Source organism: Ciconia boyciana, chromosome 3 (assembly GCF_034638445.1).
Source record: "Ciconia boyciana chromosome 3, ASM3463844v1, whole genome shotgun sequence".
Classification (NCBI taxonomy): Eukaryota; Metazoa; Chordata; class Aves; order Ciconiiformes; family Ciconiidae; genus Ciconia; species Ciconia boyciana.
In genome coordinates, this window is record NC_132936.1 from 50,869,959 (window position 1) to 50,887,094 (window position 17,136).

General features: G+C 37.1%; 1 protein-coding gene across 9 annotated transcripts in view; it reads right to left on the bottom strand.

Annotated features, from left to right (window-relative positions):
• The window catches only part of BEND3 (BEN domain containing 3), a 44,892-nt gene that overhangs the window by 21,495 nt on the left and 6,261 nt on the right, over window positions 1–17,136 (bottom strand). For 6 of the 9 annotated variants that reach the window (XR_012041437.1, XR_012041436.1, XR_012041440.1 and 3 more), the window contains exons 2-6: window positions 16,898–17,007; window positions 12,151–12,195; window positions 11,463–11,686; window positions 4,420–6,360; window positions 1,169–1,311 (exon numbers count right to left, since the gene is read on the bottom strand). Coding sequence is in view for 3 of the 9 variants with exons in the window: in XM_072855600.1 (XP_072711701.1) it covers window positions 4,108–6,360; window positions 11,463–11,686; window positions 12,151–12,184 (2,511 nt within the window). In the remaining 6 variants the exon portion in view is untranslated. Of the gene's footprint in view, window positions 1–1,168; window positions 1,312–1,343; window positions 6,361–11,462; window positions 11,687–12,150; window positions 12,196–16,897; window positions 17,008–17,136 lie in introns of those variants that run through there. The other 3 variants (XM_072855602.1, XM_072855600.1, XM_072855601.1) reach the window with 3 other exon arrangements.

Genomic DNA, 17,136 nt, shown 5'->3' on the forward strand with positions numbered 1-17,136 from the left:
ATAAGGATTTCAAAAGAACTGTCTAGAAATTTATCTATCTTAATATTTACTAGGACAAAAAAGCAGGTAGGAAAGAATGAAGACAAACAAATGGGGGTTTCTTTCTTTTTCTGTCATTCTTAGCAAAGACAATCATAAGAGAGAATTAAGAGAGGGAACTAAACCATCACTTCAGCTATTAAACAACTTCACATTTAAAAATATGTTTTCAGCATGTTCCTGAGAAAAAAAACGTAACTACATTGGTGCCAACTGAGTTGCAGTAACAATGGAAAAAATCAGAAAGTCAAACCAAGGAAGTGACGAAATTTTGGCAATGACAGCGATGGAGTTTGTTTGATTTACTCAGAAAAATCATAGGCATGAACCTACCACACTTGTTCTCCCATAGATTTTAAGTGCAATCAACTAAAATATGCATTCTAAGTAAGAACACTTGTCAACTTACGCCCCATCCTCAGTACAAGCAAGCTTAAGACATTGAATTTTTCAGCTGTTTCACATCCCTTTAATCAGTGAAACAAAATCTGAATAAAAATAAATTATGAATAAAACCTGCATATTATTTTCTGTGCTTCTTGGGGCTGTAGAATTCGTGTTAGCCCCTTCCAGCACGAAATTATACCTGGTGTGCCTTTGTAGAGCGTTGAGCACACAATTCTCTGTTTCTCACTGCTATAACATAATATAAATATCAAACAATAATTGATAAGAGACAAATTACAGATTTTAAAAAATGTATCTAGAAATAAATTCTATGCATTTTGAAGATAAGAAAAGCCAGTCACAAACATTTCCTAGAACATGAAAGACTTTGGTGGCTGTAATGCATTAGCATAACAAAGTGGTTGACTTCAAGTGAAGATTTTTCTAATTTGCAAACTTCTTGTTGACTCTGTCAGCTGAATACAGTTAACAGGCAATAAACTGATGCATACTTGATCTCCCTTTGGTTGTGCTGTTTTACATCTTTTACAGAGCTTCTAAGTAAGTTTTTAATTTGTAGAAAATGGGTAAGACACAAAAATACAGAGCTATGATATATTACACTGTTTCTTTTAAAAAGCTGTTAGAAGTGGGCTATTCAGTGCTTATCCAAAGCTCATATATTTAAACTATAAGAAGTAGATAGAGACACTTGATATTCACTTTAACAGGGTTTACTGACCTGGTAGGTAGAAAGGAACGTTCAGCTATAGGAAGTCAGTGTGTGCATGGCTATGTATGTTCCAAATACTTCAATATCGAGCAATCTTCCTATCATAGCCTCACTTTCAAAACGACAAGTTTATTCTTTTAAACAAAAAAAGTCTGAAAGACAGAAAAATCTTTTTAAATGGCTGCAGCAAACCAGGGTATTTTCATTTATGTACTGTCTGACTAGCTACGGTTATCTCAGATCTTAGTAACAGACTTTATAGGAAAAAAAATTCCTGCTCATATTCAAGCAATCACCAGACAACATTCCCCTTGTATGAAAATAATATACCTTTAATTTATTTACAAGACTGACCAACTGGATGAAGTGGCTGTACTTCAGATGCACTGCAAGAGCTTTCATTAGTGAACTATGTCACTATTCATATGTCTGTATTTTCTTGATATCAGTCATAAAACATACAATCAAACGAATCATGAAAGGGTTGTGAAGAATGAGATAAAAGGAATGTACACAGCAATTAGACAGAAGTTAAGAGAAAAACACAATGAAAATCTTTCTATACCCACTTTCAAAAATGTAATTTTAAAAGGTGAAAATTGTTTTTGCACTACTTAGCAGATAATATGAATGGACTGATTTTTTGACTCAATGTCAACATCTACAGTAAAAGTCAGTATGTCTCAAATTTGCATGCTAGCTAGTAACATCTGTCAATTGTAGAAAAGTTTAATATATATTGAATTCTTCTGGGAGCTTCGACATCACTAAATGGTGAAACGTGTATGACATTAAGATAAGAAAATATAATTATATTTCTTACCTTCTGGCCAGCCATTCACAACAGATTAAGCAGCTGTTAATAATTTCTGTCATTTTATATCTCCCATAAAAGTGCATGTAAAAAATTTCACAGAGGTGCTAGGTAGCATACAATTACAAGAGAAAGTCTTGGTTTCCGATACATTCAATTGGCTAAATTTATGCCCTAAAATGAAAGATAAGATGCAGACATTGTGGTACCAGTTCTTTATCTTTGGTAAAATGTTTTCATTTTATTATAGCCATATTTGCTCTGATATCCATTTTGTGCATGGTCTGCTATTATTTAAACCAACAGGAAACATTTAAATGGATATAAACAGTATCAGTGTATTATTTAGTACATTCATGACTTTCTTCATACATTCTTTGAGAATGTTGCTAGCATATGGGGAAAATGAGCAAATGCTACGATCTACTATGATTTACTCCCGGTTTAACATAATACTTTTACTAGTTCTTGCCATTAGGAAAAAACGTTTTGTTTTGCTTTTAAAAGAAAGGGACCAATATGACTCTAAGAACAATAAATTCTAAAAATCTGAAGTAAAAATATCAAGTATTTTGTACCTTGTTACAAATGCTAAAATAGAAAATTACACTGGAACTGACTTAAATTTGATACTATGACCCATCTAAGTAAACAACAAAAAAGGACCACAGAGAGCATCAACAAATGCTCCAAGGTGTTCCAGCAATGGTCAGTAAGCGATCACTGTCTTTACTGTCTTAAAAATCCATGTCTGACTCTCTCTCACCATTTCCATCAGTATCAAAAGAGAAAAGAAAAAAAAAAAAAGAGAGAGGAAAACTAGTTTTAAAGCAGCAATCTCCATTGACAAGTCATACAGCAAATTCACATTGGGTTCTGGGTGGTCTTTGTTAGATTTGAACATATTAATGATGCAAACTTGACCATATCAACCTAAATTATACATACACAGTTATGTCTCCATATAGCTACTAATTACAATAAATCAATTTGGCAACGTGAGAGAATTCAATATCCCTACACCCGAAATATCCAGATGGTGCTGCATTCACGCAAAGAATAAGTTACATTACCACAGCTCATATGTGGGGACCCTGAAACACTGAATTCCATCACAAAACCAATCTTTTTATATATGCAATTCAATATGAATACTGGAAACCTTTGGAATCATGATTTTAATAGAGAGTAAGGTCTAAAATTTTTCTAAGTTCTTGTTTCGGGTCTTTTTGTTGTTGTTGTTGTCTTTGTTATTTTACAAATAGAGTGGCAAGCAGGCGATGGCAAGACATTCCACGGGTATAGGCTTGGGTCTGTTCTGCTGGCTTTATTCAGACGAGCCATCCTCAGTCACACCAGCAGTGACACTGGACAAAACAAAAAAAGAACTCACAGGGGCAGGATCAAGCTTGTGGTGTCAATATAAAAAAAAAAAAACCCAAACATTCACATTGTGTCTATGCTCACGTCTCAATTCTTCAACAGTTACTTCTTCATTTTAGAAATAAAACCTGGGTAACAGTCAAAAATGTAAATGACACCATTCTGACCCATTCTTTGACACGGTATTATTATTTTCAGTATCTCAGTATCATCAAGAACAAAACAAATGTGAATCTGCAATTACTGTAGAAGCAAAGTCTAATATTCCAATGATTTCCAATGAATATGGCACTTTCAAATTTAAATTAAGTTTAAATTTAAACTCCAAATTAACTAACAAGACTGTTTATAAGGGTATAACAAAAAACTGCCCCTGAAGAGCACAACAATTTAAAAAAAAATATTCCTTATTATTAGAAAGTGATAAAAAAGGAAGATGCAGAAATGGGGAGTGGAGTAATACAGTTTCAATACATGTACTTGCACCAGTGAAAATCATGCTCTTAGCGAGTCATCGATAGCTCTATCACCAATCACTTATGGTCTTTACCCATGTACAAATGTAGTAAGCCACTTCCCACTGCTGCGGTGCCCACATAGATGCAACACACACATTAAAACGCAACAAACTTAGTGCCTGACTGTCCTAGATGCTGAGCACCCTCAGCTCCCAACAGGCCCCTCAGTCTAAACCAAAGCATAATCCTGACAATAATTTAGTGGTCAAAGTCTTAGGAATTTAAAGGGCCTGTCACTTTTTTGCTTTCTTTGCTTTTTTCAGTATATCACACTTTTTTCTGTTAGGACGCCGGCATCTCTCATCAATGCTCGGTATACATTCATAATGCCATACTTCTTCCATTTTCTCCACAGGGTAAACTGCCTCCACGTAATGACGGATCAGTCTCAGTCTGATAGGATCAAGCTGTTTTTTGTTACAAGCACCTGAATGGTTGTATTGCAGTCTGAGATTCTCCGGAGTAAAGAGTTCGGGAAAGAGTCTTACGAGAAGCCTGGCAGCAAAGTTGCCGACCGACAGGCTCTGCTGCACTATTTCTCTTACCTCCTTATCAGACAGCAAATACAGAGAAGGCACAGGGAAGTCTGGATTAGGAACAACGAGTTCATCGAGTGGTATCTTGCAAAAATCCTTGCTGCTTCTTTCCGGTGGCAGTGGCGGCCCTTCAAATTCTTCTCGAAACCTCTCGGGGTTTATTGCATAGCTGAGAAATTCCCTCCTGTCGGGCCCCGGCACGTGGATTTTCCGTTGCTGTTGGTACGTGCGCCTTTGCTCCGTGTCTCTTCGTCGACACCTCTCGTCAAGCTTCCCAACAAACTCCAATGTCCACACTCTGTCGTTCTTTGCTCTGGGGTACAGTATCTGCACATAGTGTCGAATTAATTTAATTCTAGTGGGGTCGAGCTGTTTCTTGCCTAAAGATCCACTACAGTTGTATTGCTTCCGTAAGTTTTCATGAGTAAACAGTTCAGGAAATAAGAGAACAAGCAATCGAGAGGCAAAATTGCCTATGGAAAGACTGCTTTCGTATATACTTTTAATCTGTTCTTTGTTCAACAGGTAATCTGGGACAGGGACATCAAAGTCAGGAGGGGGAAAGTCAAGTTTGTCAAAGTCTATGGGTACAAGCCAAATTTTTTTTGAGCGTCTGCCAGGTTTTTCATATTCAAAACTGTCTTCCACTTTTATGATTGATACATCATCTGGTAAACCAGAAGAATCGTAACAGTCATCTCTCATCTGATCACATTCACTTCCATCCATATACGTATTTTCAAGCTCATCGTTTAGTCGCTGAACACATTGCTGCAACCAGGCTTCTTCTTCTTGCACATCTGGAAAGTAAATTTCAGTGTACCTACGGATTATTTGAAGCCGATGAGGATCCAGCAGTTGTTTTCCAGAGTCTCCAAAGCAGCTGTACCTTTCAGCTAATTTTCTGTGGTCAAAGAGTTCCGGAAACAATCTGTGTAACAAAAAAACAGAAAATTCCCCTGGAGAAGAAGCTTCATCTAAAAATTCATTGAGATCCTGAGCATCCAGCATGTAATCTGAGGCAATGGCATTACTCCTGTCCAAGGATAAAGCTTCCTCCTGCTCTTTATCCTCCATAAAATGAGAGGATTCGACCTGCTCAGTCTCATAAAAACTGGACGACTGACCATTTTGCTGACTGTTTTCCATTTCCCTTTGAGCCCAAAATCTATTGAAAAAATCATTGACTTGAGGCAAACACTCCACCTGCCACACAGCTGTATTCTTCACAGAAGGATAACAAACTTCCACATAGTTACGGATAAGCTGCAGATGAAGAGATTCAAGTTTCCTTTTGTTGAGAAAGCCACATGCACTGCAGCTTCTGCTGAACTCATCGTCGCTGAAGAGCTCTGGGAAGAGCTGTACTAGCAACCGGCAAGCTAGGTCTCCGCCTGACGTGCTTTGATCCATGATTTGTTTGAGCTCCGCAGAAGTCAGCTGGTACTCTGGGGGAGGCTTGAAGTCTGCAACAGACTCTGCTGGACTGACTTGCTTTTTAATTCTGCTAACCTCCAGAGACAAAAGGTCAACTTTACTGTGAAGCTGAGTCATATTGGTATTGAGGGTGTTAAGCGTGTAAAACATTTTCTGTATCAAAGAATATATATTTGGGTCAGAATCTGCAGCGGCCGCTGTTATGGCAATGGCTGCGGCCGAGTCCCTTTTGCGTTGGTCGTTCAAAGTCCGCAGATGTGAGGGACTGCTGGGGTTGATTTTTTCAAACAACTCGTAAGAAGCAAACTGCTCGGCTCCTGGTGGGTTCTTCTTCTCTGTGATTTTGTGTGAGATGCCATAGAGAGGTTTTTTATAAGATGGAGTGGTTATGTCACTGAAGGATTCTTCTTCACAGAGCCACGTTACGTTAGGATTCTTGTTCTTGTTTGGCTGCTCTGCACTTACCTGAGTGGGTGAGCCAGTATCTCTGTTCTTCATGTTTGAAAGGGGGCCCTTTGAATGAATAAATATTGTATTAGTAAGACTGCCTTAAAAATATTAGCTATAAATATGTGCCCCTTAAGCAGCCATTGTTAAATAAATATGCAAAGTCTAATTTTCTCCAGAGGACTTAGTTGTGTTAAATACATCAAAATTAATAAATTCACTAGGAAAAATTAAAATACAGTAAATAATTATTGGGGGGGGGGTTTTGTTTGTTTTGGCTCATGGCTTTCTCCATGGAATAGAAATGCAATAATAATCCTTAGTACTCTTTACCCACAGAGCTCTAAATACTCTCCCAAATTAAGTGTCATTATGCTTCACCTTGCATATGAGGATCTTGGGCTGTAGAGAATTTGGGTGGCAACAAGTCAGCAACAGAGCCAAGAATAGAATCTAGATTTTCTGACTCCTAGTCCTGTGACCTTGCCACTGCCTCCAACAACTGCATTTAACGTTCCAGCACGCTCTTTAGGTTAGCTTTTGAAAATACCACAAAGGCTATAAGACACCAAAATTATGCTTATTTTCTTTCTCATGTGAAAGGGTTTTTAAAATCTTTATAATGGTGTACAACTCCTAAACAAGTTCTAAGAATGACCGTAATTTTTTAAAAGTATTCTATTTAAATAATAAAAACTTAAAAACAAAGTGAAAAGTACCTTGGTATTGTCTTTTTAAAAGGGAAGCCTAAGATTTCTTTATTTCTGAAAGACAGGGAAGTTTAGACTCATGGGTTTCTAATTTTCTAAATTATTTGTATTTAAAAAGAAAAAAAAGAGCTCTTAAGGAATTAATGTTCTCGATAATTTCTAACTCTTCCTCATTGCTTGAAAATGGAAGCAAGCATTTTCATCAACTCACAGCAAATATGCAGGGCTTGGGTGGGTTGGGTTTTTTTGCAAACACATGGATATTGCAAATAATTCTTAAGAAGTTAAGTAGATACCACAGGATCAAAATCCAACATACAGAATTCAAACATGAGAAAACACTCACAGATTTTAGAGAAGACTGTACTGAAACATTTTGCTTGGCTTGTTCCACAGAACATTAATTAGATAAAAACCACAGAATTTGCATTCAAGTATTAAAACAAATGGAACACAGACGAGGTCTGAGCTGAGAGCCACAAGCGATTTGAAATTCTAGTGAAGATCCCACTACGTCCTACAGTGAAGGACTTGAATTAAGGTTCCTTTCTGAAAAAACAAAACTGTAACACTCATGAAATTAATCTGGTCCCTATGTGTACTCACACTTGGCATCTGCTTACTGCAGTGACAAATTGAATCTAATTACTTTTTCATTTCTAATGCAATGTATACTCAAAAGAGGCTCAGAAAGAACAAGCTGGTTTCCACTCCAAGTTTAGAAATGAGCAGACTCAATTAAAGTTGTATTTCCAAGTTCTGCTCTCATTCACATCACACAACCCTATGAAACCTTGTGTTTTCACATCCAAAGCTGTGTGGATGGACAGATGATAAAATGGAAGCATAACACAAAAGCAATGTATTTCACAGTGCACAGAATCCCTAGCCATGGTGGTGCCTAGGACACCTGACTTCCAGGTCCCATTTAGAAGACCGTCCCTCCAGTCCTGCTCATATTAAAGCACATTTGCTATGAGGACAGCAAGGAACCAGAGTCCTGTAACACCACCAGCTATTAAAGGGCAACTTTTACCCCAGCAAGTGCTATGACATACCCTAACTAAATCAGCTCTTTCTGACTTGTAAAATACCAGAACACAAGAGACTGAATTGTGAGCAGACTGAGATCCACATTGCTCCCACCTAACTAGGCTCCTACGCTGGGACTGAAGTCGTTATACCCCACCTGTACTTGTCCGTGGAGAAACAGAGGTATTTCCAGATGGTAATAGAGCTCTCCCAAATAGACATCACCTGAAAGCAGGTCATGAGAATCTCCGCTGACAATAAACATAGCTCTGCTCCCCAGTCAGACACCCAGACTGAATTACAAATGTCTTTTACCATTTTAGATCAAAAGAACAAAAAACCCCTGCAATTCCGGATAATACATTTCTTACACATACAGTGAGACCTGCTACCTAAGTAGCTAGCTCTTCCAATAACACTCCTGTTTACAGAGAATATTTCAAATATTCCTTCAGATACAGAGCATGATTCATTCAATTCCTTCTCTACTAAACAGCTTGCCACGGGCCACCAGTTGTCTGTCAGTTCTCGTCAGAACTCCTGCTGTACCTTTTCCCTAATTAATTATATAATAAAACTTGCCAATGTGGGGGTAACTTCTATTAATGCACACCTCACACACAGAGCCAGGGCAAAGCAATACTACAATGTGTATTAAACAGCACAATTTCATTGTCTTAAGTATCTTATTGAACTTTGACAGTGAGTACTGTGAAAGTTTGCATTCTCAGTTTTGGACACAGTGCTCTGGAGGAGGAGAAGTGGTGTTCACTCTAAGAACTACAGCTGATCTCTGCTGCGATGGCAGCAGAACTTCTGCCCTTTCACTAATGCAGCTCACAGTGTTTGGATCTGGTTGCGGGACGGATTTGGTTATGTGCATTTCAGAAACACATAGTCAGTGCTTGACTAACAGATGACAACACATTTGGGCCTATATTTAAGGATTTTCTATTTCAGATGCATCCTCGTTTTCTTTCCTTTTTGTTTTTAATTATCTTGTCTTTATACAGTTTCCATCTGGAAACAGCACTATCCACAGCATAAATACATGGCTTTTTGTAAATTCTCCAATTAAACTAGTATTTAATATTTTTAATAAGTTTTCTGTAACACTGATCTTCAAACATCAATGTATTTCAGATAATACTACACCCATTTAAGATGATCAGTTTTAATGTACCATCAAAAAATAAGTAAAGATATTGTCCTATGAGACTCAATGTACATGTAATAGTGCTGCTTTTTATACTACATTTGCACAGCAACTTTTTATATTATATGCATTCTTTGAACATTTGCAAAATGCAGTATTTTGGTAAACATCGACCAATATAAGTAATTGTGAAATAGCCTCTCACATTATCTCTCGGAGTCCTAAGCCAAGTTCTAAAAGTTGTTTAGTTATTGCTCTGTTCAGTGCTAAAGTCCAGCTAATTTATGACCTTTATTATGCTTAATAAAGAAAGTCTAAATATCTGTAAGAATACAGAGCATAATATTCTGGCATATGAGTAAGAAAGAATACATATATGAGCAAGAAATATATAAAAAGATCCTATCAAACACGAGGACTTGGAAATGTCTTGCACACAATTTTTTTAAACTTACAATCTTCTACACTTCTTTTTTTTAAAGAAAATTAGGGAAAATGAACTTCTGGTTATGAAGTGACAATCAAAATTTTAAAAAAGGCAAAATGTGTTCTGATAGAAAGTCATTTAGTAATATAATCACCAGTCCAATAGTACAGTTATATAACATAAAAAGTACAGCTCTGCTTATATCATACATAGATGCCTATGTGATGTGTAGCAAAAATATACTACAAGCACAATATTCTCAAAAATAATTAACATTTTGTCCTCTGTTTAAAAAGAAATAGTTAATTAAGTCATTAACTTAAAACTAAATATTGGTACTAGAAAAGTAATTAACTTTAAAAATGTTGTTATGATTGAGAGACTATTTCTGGTTGGTTATTTAACTAAACATGCTGATTCATTGGGGTCAGTCAAGAATGAATTTTCATCATTGTTACTGGGTCACTTTCTGATATTTTAAGTCCAAAGTTATAATTAATTTCAAATTAAATTTAAAAATTTATTAAAGGCAAACAGCAAACAGTAAAATCCAAAGCAAGCACAGTTCAGAGACCATTATGAAGCTCCTTTAAGAGTCTGAATGTAAGTAAAACAATTGTAAAAAGAAAAAGAGAAAGGAAAAGAAAGAAACCGTGTAATAAGATTAAAACCTACCTACCACAGGCATTCAGGGAAAAAAACAGCCCCAAGAAGTCAGAGAGACGACAGTCAAGAAAAAGAAATATGAAGAGCTATGGCTAAAAAGGAGAAATGAAATGCACAAATACAACATGGAATAACTGGCTAGGTAGCAGAACAGCAGAAAAGGATATGTGCATTAGAGTAGGTCATAAACTAAATATAACCCAGGGCCTGAAGTTATTCAAAAGAGGATGAATTTGAATCTAGGTTATTTTAATAAAGTGCTGAGTGTGAAAAACAGGAGGTCATTATACTGCTCTAGAGGGTGTTAGAAGAGATGTGACTATCCAACACTGGACACTACCCTTTCAGGAATCTCAAAGAGAACAACAAAAATATAAGGTGACTCCTGAAGAAGAGCTGAAAAAACAGAATTTTAGTCTTGGAAAGCAAGGGCTGAGTGTGGACAACATCACACCAATTTTCCCATGTGCAGAAGACTTTTCTAGGAACAGATGATCACTGCTCTCCCTACTGAAAAGAACAAGGACAAAAAGAAACTTGCTCAGTTTCAGCACAGATTAATGGAAATCTCCAATTGCTAGAGAGGTGAAACACTAGAATAGGCTAACAGAAGAGACTGGACATCTCCTTCACCAACTGGACAAACATCTGGATTGTCACAAGTGGGATGCTGCACCCGAAGTTGTAATACATTCTGCTCTTGATATGCTGAAGTGTTCTGCATTCCTGCATTTTTATCTTTCAAATAATACACAAATTTATACTTGTCTCACTGACATCAAAACCTTTGTCACAGAAGGAAGAATTACAGCCCTGATTCTACCACTGAGGATCCAGCTGAAGGACTGTGTGACATGAGAGGGACTGTAATCAGAGTCACGTTCATATAATCCAAATCACTACCTGCTCCTACATTCTCTGACAAACAACAAAAATATACTTCACATGAATTAATTAACCTGTAACTGTATTTCATAGATACGATCGCTCCCATGTTATTTAAAGAAATACCCAGACAAGCAATGTGTGCAAACTGGGTTAAGATTAGCCGTATTTGCCTCAAACTCATTACTAATGCAAATCTAGTTAAATGACTTGCATTTTGCTTATAGCAGCAATGAATTTAGGCTATGAAATATGAACAGAAAAATCACACAGTCATGCATAGAGAAGTCACCTCTTGTGTAAAGCGTCTTTTCTTCACACTGGGTAAGACATCTTGCTGGCTCCCTGAACCATCACAACCAAGTGAGGTCTGTTTCCGTTTGTTGGAATCCTGTAGGCAAGTAACTGTGCCATCCGGTGAGTGTTTCTCAGCAGATCTGGATGTTACTGAGCAGTCCAGAGCTTCATCTTCGTCTTCTGTTTCTACTTTCACAACATTTTTTTTAGGAATTTTTACTGGAAAAAGAGAAGGTTTAGAAAGATAAAGCACTCTCTCCAGAAAACCATGACACCCTTAATATAATATTTTGTGGTTTCTTTCTTTTTATGAAAATGTGTTTTGAAGAACATCATTATTTTTTATGACTTGTACGATAAGCGTATGCTGAGGCCACCCCAAAGTCAAGTTTTTATTATGTTAGGAACCATTCAGTCATCCAGTAAATGAGTTTCTTCCCCAAAGAAGAGTCTGAAGTATAAACAAATACAGTTACAGTAGAAAGATTTTTTTGGAAGGGGAGGAAGGATGTGGAGCAGCAAATATAATGAGTAACAAAGATAATAGTGTATTTTAGATAGCTTTTTAAAAAACATTAATGTAATTTGTCTTGATCCAAGTGCATTCTTTATCAGGTTGCAAAGGCTTTAATTCAACAAGTATTTTTGCCTGATCATAAATGACACAAAACATAATATTTTACCTTCATCATCATCAGTGATTTCAGCTGAATTCATCTTCTATCTCACTAAGGAACAAAACAAAAATACAAAAATAAATATCAGCATCTTCTGGAATTAGGAAATATCTACATCTGGTTTTATAATTACTTTTAGTCTAGAGCCACTGGACATTAACAGCCTACAGATAATTTCCAGTCTGTATATTTGTAATAACTAGCTATTTTCAGTAAATTTCATGGCCATCTATAGACCTGTCAACATGCAAACTATACTGCAGACAACATACAGCTATACAGCAGCTAGGAAAATATTTAAAACTATATGTCTTCTTCTAGTATGGAGAAAAGTAAAAGTAATTTTAACCTTCTCTATAAAGATTATATCTTGGCAGTATATAAATGGAAGTTAACTGTATTAAGTTAACTCTCTATCCTGTACTAAGTCACTACTTCTTATTACAGTCAAATGTTTTTATATTGTCATTGTGGGTGACCCAAAGTCATCACAGAATGAAAACTCATCATAAACTGTAATATACATGCTGGAGTAAGTTTTCCTTTAAAAATCTTTGATCTTTTGATACGGATTGCATCAATTCAAGCAGAGCAATCTGCAGATCTACAGTAATTAATTTTTTTCTGTCAGCCTCTAAATAATGCAAGAATGTTTTTTGTAAGAAAAAACAAATATATGTATTATTCTAGCATGATTTTAGCATTACTTCTCACATGAAAAACTCAGCTGTATTTCTGTTTCCTTGAAAACTAATTTTGTAAGTTACTTGGGGGCAAACGTCAATCTGTGGACTTGTTCCTAAAAGATATTCTAAATCTTTTGGAGATCTACAAAGCAAACAACCTAATCAGATCTCACATACCATTACAGGGCACTCAGCTGCAAACTGACACTCTCAACTAATAAACTGGTGACTGGTAAACTGGCACACACCGCTCATGTTCATCTACATACAGCACTATGTTTACTTGGCCCCAGAATATTATTACTTTACATTTTCCACAGTTACATTCTTCTTTCAGATAGTTTTCTTTCAACTGTTCCTGCCTATCCTTTAGCCAAGGCCTGAAATCAAGGCAGGCTTCTCTCTGGCTGGAGCAAGTGAATAAAACCAATCAATCAAAAGTGTATGTACAGCCCAGGAGTGGAAATTATAATGAAATTTAAAAGAGAGATGGGGAGAGAAAGAGGCAGAGAATCTGTTTTGGAGGAAAAGTCGTCTCTACCTCTCTTCTGAACAGTGGTGAATAGAATTTTTTTTTTTTAATCTCAAAATACTGTTAAAAAACTCTGTAAACACTTGAATGCTGTGTAGCTGTGAATGTTTCTTCATTAGCAGCTGACGGCTGTTAATGGTAAGTATGAGATCCTATTCTGGGTAAGATTTTGTACGATTGCACTACAATGGGTAGCACACACACCCAAACAAAAGATGCATGGAGTTATAAAATCAGCTCATACTGGGCCACTCTAGAAGCCAAAATACCCTTTGACGTGCTGATCTTCAACACAGCCCCTATATACAGCCTTGTAAAGGGCATCCTCAAGAGGATAACGTGAGATTGTCTTCATCATCACGTCACCAGAAAAAGTCTCTCTCAGTTGGACGTAGAGCTACTACAAACTCCTTAGATATCTACTCCTTTTACCCACCATAATCTCCTATTTCAGGACTTGCATTTATGAATTGATCCACCTATAAACTATGCCAGCTTAACAGTACTATAATCACTTCACTTAAACTTTTGCAAACTCTGTAGAGACATAACAGCATGAAACTAAGTGGTCCACACCAACTTCTAAACCACCTGATAAGCACTCGTGAGGGTTAATACCCAGTCTTACTGGCTCAACAGTATTTATGAATTCAGACACAGCCACTACAGCTCTTTATGACAAATCCTAAGACAGTGTACTTCATACAGCACCATCAAAAATCTACGTTGGACCTTAAGAAAAGCACATAGTACTAGAAGTTCATATTTTGCCCTGATATCCCAGATACATTGATATTCAGTGCCTAGATCTTTCTTACACTTTTCCACACTGCACTAGGCTTAGCTCTGAGGGATGTGGTACAAGACCAACATGTGCCAGTGCTCAAGAAGTGTGACACAGAGTCTTTTCATGAGGGCCTAAGGTGACAGTAAGCAAATCAGCCGATACCACTACAGAATATTCTGCAATGGAAATCAAAATGGTTTTCCAGATAATCCTAGACTGCTCTATCAGAGCAAAACACTAAAAGATAGTAAACACAGAGCCAGAAGGAAAGACTATAAGGTGGCAGCGAGCGGAACAACACAAAATATTTAGGAGGGGATATAGGGAATTATATTTTCCTTCTAACTCCTGCTATTACTGCTATTCAAATAGGAAAAATGCTTTAGGAGAATTCCTCTGAGACAATACAAGCAAGCTGGAAGGAGAAGATAAATGAGGATCTGAATAGCCACTCTTTAAAACTGGAAAAAAGTGAAAACTAAAGCACAGCACATACCCTGGTTAATAGTTAACTTTCTAAAGGAGGCAACATCGGGAAGACCAAAGCTATCCCACACTCAGGTCAAATAACATTAAGTCAAAGCATTGTTTCACAAATTTGAAACAAAGTGTTATTACTTATTTTGAATTTTTTTTCATTTGAAAACTGCTGGAATACAATTAAAAGCAAATAGTCAAAACCAGCATCAGAATCAATGAAGCCTAGGAAGACTGGGTTTCATATTTGTACTCTCTGGTGCCAAACAAAGCATGAGTTCCAACCTTTTCCTTTTTAGGAGCCCTAGTAATAACTTTCTCCTTATCTGGTTTCCTGTCTTCTTTGTGAGATTTTTAAGAACTTAGGTATTATGAGAAAATTAAGCACATGTAACAGCTTTTGTCAAGAGACAGGATTCAACTGCCTCTCTGATTTCCTGCCTCATAGTCCCACCTACTCCCTTGGTCAAGCATGGGTGCCCACCTTAATCTTCAGGGAGCTCTTCCAGCTTGATAAACTGACAGAAAACAATTCACTTCTTTCTTTGCTGGGTTACTTCTAATTCAGAGAGGTAAAGGGTAAGGCAAGTAATTGGGCCCAGCTCAGGAGCATGCATGAGGTCTGGGACAGAAAGGAGGAATTAAAATCTCTCCCTCTCTCATACCAGCAAGCTGCTGGCTTGGTTCAACCATTCATTAAACTTCACTTATCATCTATTTACACCACCACCATCTCGCTTCAAATCTGGGTAGCAATGGACTCACAAGTGAGTAGTGAGCGACACGGAGATATCAACAGAGCAACTGTATCATCACTTCCATAGGAAATTAGGGCGTACGGGAAAGGGAAAATCTGTGTGCTTGCGTGAGCATGTCCACGCATGTATGCCTGTCTATGTAAGGTTAAGAATAATTTTGTTGATTGTTTGAAGTCCACTAGAGAGAAAACATTTCAGATTCTTTAAAATACCATTTGCAGTGAATCAGTACTTATGAATAATAATTATTGCCTCCGTAGAAGAAGCACCAGTGTCAAAAGCTGTTCTGAGGTAGCATTCTGGCCCAGATTGTGAGAATAAACAAAGCTGGAGTAAAAAGAGTCCTAAAAACACTTGGGACAAAATAGTGCAAAAAGCAATCGAGTAAGAAATCCATCCAGTAAAGCAAACACCTGACAGTTGTTCTTTGTCATGTTAGGTATACAAACATATTTCATTCTTACCTTATATGTCTTTTTTCAAAACAGAAGATAAATATATTTATCATCCTTAGCCTAATACTGACTCAATCCTATCTACAGGACAGCAGTTAGCTAGTTGTAGGAAGGAGTGAACACCCTGTGCTGAAGTTGGGAGCCCAGGTCTGCAGCCATGACTGGCAGAGCAACCAGCCTTGGCAGCTTTATCTTCCTGGGATACAGAAGGATGCTGCAGTACATCCTATTTTCTGGTGAAAAGAGGATCTGGAAGGAGGATTCCAAAACATATCAAACACCTACAACAGCAGCTACGTCAACAGCCAGATCTTGATCCTAATGAAGTTGACTGGAGCTGTAGCATAAGCACCTGTAGGTCTGAATTTTAGCTGAAACTTCTTGTATTTCCACCTGAACTGACCAAAAAAAATCACGCTTTACAAAATATGAACATAAACCTTAAACTTCAAGTTTCAGGATTTTGCTTGTAAATATTTTAATTTGTGAACCAAGTTATTTTAGAAGCATTTTCTATGGGTTCTTTGTTTTCTATCTTGTATAAAGTCAAATTCCAAAGAATGTGTGAACAGTTCCGAAACACCTAACAAAACAGGCCTACAACAGGTAAACGAACACACTGTTTCTTTATGCTTATGCTAAAACATAAAGCATAAGCATAAAACCCATTTATGCATGGGTAAAACTCAGAAAGCATAACTCTTATAACCCTGATTATGGATCCTACACCTCTGAACATTAAAAATGAAGCGAATAGCTAGTACTCTCACTCTCACTGCCTTTGACTAATGGGAGTCTGCTTCTAGTGTAGTCATTAGCTAAACTTATCTAATGTAGGATAAAGAGTAAGATATATAGCACTTGGACAAATTCAACAATCAAGGAAGAAGAGGTAAACGGACCCCATCCTCAGAACACAAACAATAGATCATTAGATTTTACTGCCTACATTTCATCTTTTGAGAATGGTCTTCTGGAAAACAGTATGTAGTTCATAACTTCTATGCAATCAATGTCTCAAAAATAAACACCTTGCTGATGTATCAGCATGTACTCACCTTCCCATCTAAACTGCCTTGATAGCTACTAGTGCTGGTACTGTACAGATACTTGTGCTGAGCCACTGCTAGGTGTCACGCAACGGAGCCTGTGTGATGCCAGCGCTCACCTGGGAAGACAGAAACATTCCTTTGGGCTCAGCCCTCCAGACTCACCCACACACCCTGACACCTTTGAAACAGTTAAAAAAGACAAACCAAAAAGGACGGTTTTCTTAAGGTGATTAAAGCTTTGTTCT